This window comes from Emiliania huxleyi (genome assembly GCF_000372725.1).
Source record: "Emiliania huxleyi CCMP1516 chromosome Unknown EMIHUscaffold_1204, whole genome shotgun sequence".
In the NCBI taxonomy this organism is placed as follows: domain Eukaryota; phylum Haptophyta; order Isochrysidales; family Noelaerhabdaceae; genus Emiliania; species Emiliania huxleyi.
In genome coordinates, this window is record NW_005201387.1 from 1 (window position 1) to 5,231 (window position 5,231).

Below are 5,231 nucleotides of genomic sequence, written 5' to 3' on the forward strand. Positions count from 1 at the left end.
AACCTCTTCCGCATCATCTTTGATGACGGAGGCTACATCATCGCCGTCGTCTACGTCGACGACATCTTCGTCCGCTACCAGAGCCCGACCAAGGGACGAGTCGACACCATCCACATTCGCGCGCTACTGCCGCTCCTTCAAGGCCACCCGCGTCTCCGAGCCGAGGCGCATGGTTGGCTTCGACATTGCTCGCGATCGACCCGCCCGCAAGCTGCGAGTCTTCCAGACCAACTACGTCTGCGAGCTGTACAAGAAGTACCTCAGCTCGCAGTGCTCCAAAGACTTCACCACGCCTGTCCAGTCGTCTCGCTGCCCCGAGTTCATGGCCATGACAGGGGCGACCTGCGAGGAGGACGACCGCGCCGTCGCTGACAAGCCCTCCCTCCCGCTCATGGGCGGGCTGAACCGGATCGGCTGGACGCGCCCCGACATCAAGTTCTACAACGCGCGTCTCTGCTGCTTCATGCACCGACCAAAGATCGAGAACTACGAGGCCGCTCTCGCCGTCCTCAGCTACCTCTACACGACGCGCGACCTTGGCCTCGAGTTCAGCGCCTCCTCCAATCTCGACGGGGTTGTCTACTGCGACTCGTCGTACAACCAGATTCCCGACACCTTTTACGGCCACGGCGTCTGGTATGGGGGAGCGCCCGTCGCGAGCTGCTCTCGCGTTCTACGGCTCGGCGCGCAGAGCTCCTACGAAAGCGAGTCCTTCGCCTACGCTGGCGCAAGCATGTCCCTTTTCGGTTTTGCCAGCAGGTCGCTGTCTTTGGCGGAGGCGGGTTCAAGATGCCCACTACCATCCGCACCGACAGCAACGGCGTCGTCCTCGCAACCCGCAATGGTGGAGTCACTTCTCGCAACCGGCACTTTGAGAAGTTCCTGCGTCTCGGTCGCCTCCACTACGAGGACAACATCTCCTCGCCCGAGTTCGTCCCGACCAGCGACCAGTGCGCCGACATCTGGACGAAAGCTCTCGACAAGACGACCTTCCTCAAGCATCGAGCCAAGCTCGTCCGCTGATCTACTAGATCGTCTTCGGAACTACGTCCTATGGCGCTGTGCGCTGGTCTCTGTGAGCGGTCTCGCGGCCAGACTGCCCCCCTAGATTTTAGGGTCTGAGAGTAGATTTTAGGGGAGTCTTCCAAAGCCACACAGAAGCCCCGTGGGGGGTCCCCTGACCACACAGGCAACACTAAATGCCCACGAGAGCTACCCGAAGATATCTGGAGCCGTCACTTTGAGTGTGGGCCACGGCCGGGGCCCTCTGGCCTGTCAGTGCCGGCTGCGGCTCCGCGCAGCGCCCAGCGCGGGCCGCGCCGCTAGAGACCCGCCGCGACACACCGTCACACCGTCGCTGCGTCTCATCCAAGCCAGACAGTAGGCCCAATAGGAACAAGAAGACACCTCTCACTTAAGCGGGACGGTGGCGCGTGGACCGCCGGGCGGGCGCTGCTGCTGGCGCTGCTGCTGCTGCTGCTGGCGCTGGCGCTGGTGCGGGCGATTGCTCGCGGCGGCGGCGCCGATCGCCGCGCCCAAGGGGGCCGCGCCGCGGCGCAGTCGGTGGCCTCCTCCTCCTCCTCCTCCTCCTCCTCCTCCTCCTCTCCCCCCCCCCCCCCCCCTCCTCCTCCTCCTCGCCCTACGGGGTGGGCGTGCCCGCGGGGGCTCTGCAGACAGCCAGACGGCTCCGCGCGGTCGGACCGTCTTTTTCAGACTGAACTATTCTGGGCACCAAGGGTATGTGCTGCTAGATCTCACTGAGCTGAGCTCATATCTCCCTTGGTACCCTGTTTTGAGTTCGGGAATGCCTCCGGTACCCTGCTTCCGTGTACGGAGGGCCCGTCCGGACGATCATGCTTGATGCCCCCCCCCCCCGTGCGGGGGCCTTCCCATGTCGAGGCCGGCCCGAGCGGCCGCCGGAACGGACGCCGGAGCGGCCGCAGGGGCTATCACGCCGCGCCGCTGGCGGGCTGCCATAGAGCTCTCGTGGGCGTGCTATCCGCGCCCCCTAGATTGTAGGGTGGACCAATACTGAGTGAACAAAAGTTGACCCCGTTCGGTTACGACGGCAGCCCTCTTCACTTAATGTGAGCCTCGTGCGACTCGGTCCGTAAGCCGAGGGCACCCGCGCGCCACGTGGGTAGGCTCCGCTTGCCATCTGGGGGCGATGCGGGCGGGCGCCGGAGCCCACCCTAAATAGTAGGGTGGTACCCTACTTCGAAGGGGAAGGGCGTGAATCCGTGAGGTTGAGGTGTTCACAGTCCTCCGCTGCCGGCGAGGCGGTCCGCCGCGCTCCACAACCCTTGGCTTTGGACATGGCATCCAAGCCTCGCTTCACCGGCCTCTGGGCGCCGACGAGCGCTCCGGTGGGCGCCGCGGGGACGAAGCCGAGCGTGAACGCGTCGGCGCTCGGCCGTGTGATGCGGCACGTCGCTGCGCACAACAAAGTCGTGGAGTGCGAGGAGCTGTGGGACGCCCACCGGCGGCAGCAGCAGCAGGAGTCGGCGCACCCCGCAGCGACAGATCCGCGCGCGCGGCCGCCGCGCGGCCAGGATGGGGCGCGCAAACGGCCGCGCGACGAGCCGCCGGGAGCGACGCCTGCAGGGAGCACCGCCGCCGACGCGGCCCAGCGGGAGCTGCGCGAGGAGCGGGAGCGAGCAGCGCAGAGGAAGCTGCAGCTGCTCGCGGCGCGGGAGCAGCAAGCGGAGCCGGGCGCGGGCGACGAGCGCGGGGAGGACGACCGGCGGAGGCAGCGCAAGGCGGAACGCAAGGCCAGGAAGGCGGCAAAAAAGGCGAGAAGGGCGGCCAAGAAGGAGCGCAAAGCCAAGCGGAGGGAGCGCAGGAGTAGTAGCAGCAGTAGCAGTGGGAGCGACGGCGAAGGCTGACCGTGCACCCTGTGTCAATGCCCAATGCGACCGTACAATCTCCATCGACCGTGCTCAAAACTGCGGCACGGCACACCATTTCGTGCATTTAATTTGATATTTCCACTGGGTATCCTGTCCTCGATGTAAGATGGCTGGTTTGGGGCTGGAGATTGGCTGCCCCTTTTTAATTTGACTGTAAGAGAGACGATGTGTCGCCTCGGGTCACGACCGCCTCTCGGTCTCGCACGCCACACACGCCAGCAGCATTGCGCGCAAGGTCGCCTCGTCGAGGTTGCGGCCGATGAAGACGAGTCGGCTCTCGGCCACCTCCTCCTCACCCCAAGGCCGGCCGCGCTCCAGCTCCCAGGTCTCATGCACGGCCTGCAGCGTGTATCTCGCGACCACGCCCCCCACCTCCTCGTCCGCCACCGCCAACTCCCCCTTTGCGCGGTACACCTCGACCGCGTCGGCCGGCCCCGCCGCCTCGCCAGCGGTGCCGTGGGGGGCGGCTGGCGGCGGATCGGCGTCGTCGTCCGGCCAGAACAGGCTCGCCAAGAAACCCTGTGAGAGGGGGGGGTTTGGGGGGGCTCCACTCGACAACTCAACAACAACCTCGGCTCGACCTCGGCTCGACCTCGGCTCGACTCAAGCCGTGTCATCTCCGTGCCATCTCGGCGCCATCTCGGCAGCATCTCGGCAGCCATCTCGTAGGCCCGCAAGAGCGCACGCGCCTGCAGTAGGGGCAGTCGCAGCGGCGCGCGCCCGAGCAGCAACGTCACCGTGCCGAAGCGGCGGTCGGCGTGCAGCGAGACGGGGGAAGAAACGGGCGAAGTGGGCGCGGCGCGGCCCTGCGCCACCCGCGGCGCACCCTCCTCCCGGCCCGCCTCCGCCTCCTCCTCCTCCTCGCACTCGCCGCATGCCGGACCTGCGCCGACCGCCCGCCGCGCCGTCGCGGTCGCAACCTACGCCAGGACCGCTCGGACAGCCTCGTGCGGCGCTCGGCGAGTCCCTCCTTCGGCCGGGCGAACACACGACCGGAGCAGTCGTCGCCCAGCCGCACCCCGGCGCGCGCGGCAGGAGAGGCCTGCATCGCGGGTCGACCAACGGGGTGTGCAGAAGCCTTGCGGGGTTCGTGCGCTGCCTCCAGAGGATTGGGTAGGAGAAAAGAGGGTGCTCGCTTGAAGACGTGTCCTCTCGAGCGCTGGTCGGAATACGCGGGTGCGTCCTCGGCGTCTAGCGGCGGAGGCCCTTCGCGCGCGTAGGCTCTGCGGTTGAGGATCGAAGCGACGGGCAGCTGCGAGTGCGACGCGCGCAGCTGCGGCGCGACCGCGTTGATCGCCCGCAGCCGCGCGCAGAGCCGGTCGAGGTCGACGCCCGCCTGCAGGGGAAGCTTCCGAGACGGTTCCGAGACGGTTCCGCGCCGAGCAGAGGCGGTCGAGGGCGAAGCCCGCCGACGCCGCGTCGCCACACTTGTTGAGGACCTAAGGCGCGGGCACAGAGATGGGCAGACCCAGAGATTGGCGCACCCAGAGTCGCTCGCCCGCGGACGTGTCGCGGGCGCGTGTGTGCGCTCGTGCCGCGCCGCCGCGCTCGAGGCAACAGGCGCACGAGTGTGTCTGCCGAGGCGGTTTGCCACTCTCTGCTAATCTCGGCGGTCATCTCGCGCCATCTCGGCTAGAGGCGCACGAGTGAGTCTGCCGAGGCGGTTGGCCACTCTCGGCTACTCTCGGCGGTCATCTCGCGCCATCTCGGCTAGAGGCGCACGAGTGTGTCTGCCGAGGCGATCTGCCGGGAGCACTCGACGGTGTGTAGCTGGCGGTGGGCGTGGACAGCCTAGCGGGTGGCCACGCAAGCGGCTGAGGGTGGGAGTACCGGGCCGACGAGGACAGGCCGCACGGCTGCACTGAGGACAGTGTCATGCAGCCGAGTACGCGTCTGGACGAGCGCCGGCCGGAGCGACAGACCTCTGCGGCACACCGCCTCTGCGGCACAGCGCCTCTGCGGCACAGCGCCTCTGCGGCGGGCATCTAGGGGCGGACTGCGTCGACAAGCGTGATGACTCCGTCGAGCTCGAGAGGGGACTCGAGCGCGTCGTCCAGCCATAGCGACGCCGCGACGGGGCCGGGGTCCGCCATGCCTACAGTCCTCGGCTAGGTTAGGGTTAGGGTTAGGGTTAGGGTTAGGACGGGGCCGGGGTCCGCCATGCCTACACTCCTCAGTGGCGCGCCTCACCTCCCCGGCAGAGGTGCGGGAGAGAGAGGGGAGCCTCGCTCTCTCTCTCTCTCTCTCTCTCTCTCTCTCTCTCTCTCTCTCTCTCTCTCTCTCTGTCTCTGTGTGTCTCTTTTCCTTTCTCTCTTGCTTCGC

General features: G+C 67.2%; 2 protein-coding genes across 2 annotated transcripts; one reads left to right on the forward strand and one right to left on the reverse strand.

Moving 5' to 3' along the window:
* Nucleotides 1–2,315: 2,315 nt before the first annotated feature.
* Nucleotides 2,316–2,885, forward strand: EMIHUDRAFT_251896 (hypothetical protein; the record flags this gene model as incomplete). Its single annotated transcript, XM_005790231.1, has 2 exons — nt 2,316–2,415; nt 2,605–2,885. The coding sequence occupies 2 exons, from the start codon at nt 2,316–2,318 to the stop codon at nt 2,883–2,885; spliced, it is 381 nt and encodes a 126-aa protein (XP_005790288.1).
* A 204-nt stretch (nt 2,886–3,089) lies between these two features.
* On the reverse strand, nt 3,090–5,002 carry EMIHUDRAFT_122283 (hypothetical protein; the record flags this gene model as incomplete). Its single annotated transcript, XM_005790232.1, has 5 exons — nt 3,090–3,350; nt 3,647–3,829; nt 3,928–4,245; nt 4,632–4,700; nt 4,907–5,002. 5 exons carry the CDS (start codon nt 5,000–5,002, stop codon nt 3,090–3,092), a joined length of 927 nt encoding a protein of 308 aa, XP_005790289.1.
* Nucleotides 5,003–5,231: the final 229 nt, after the last annotated feature.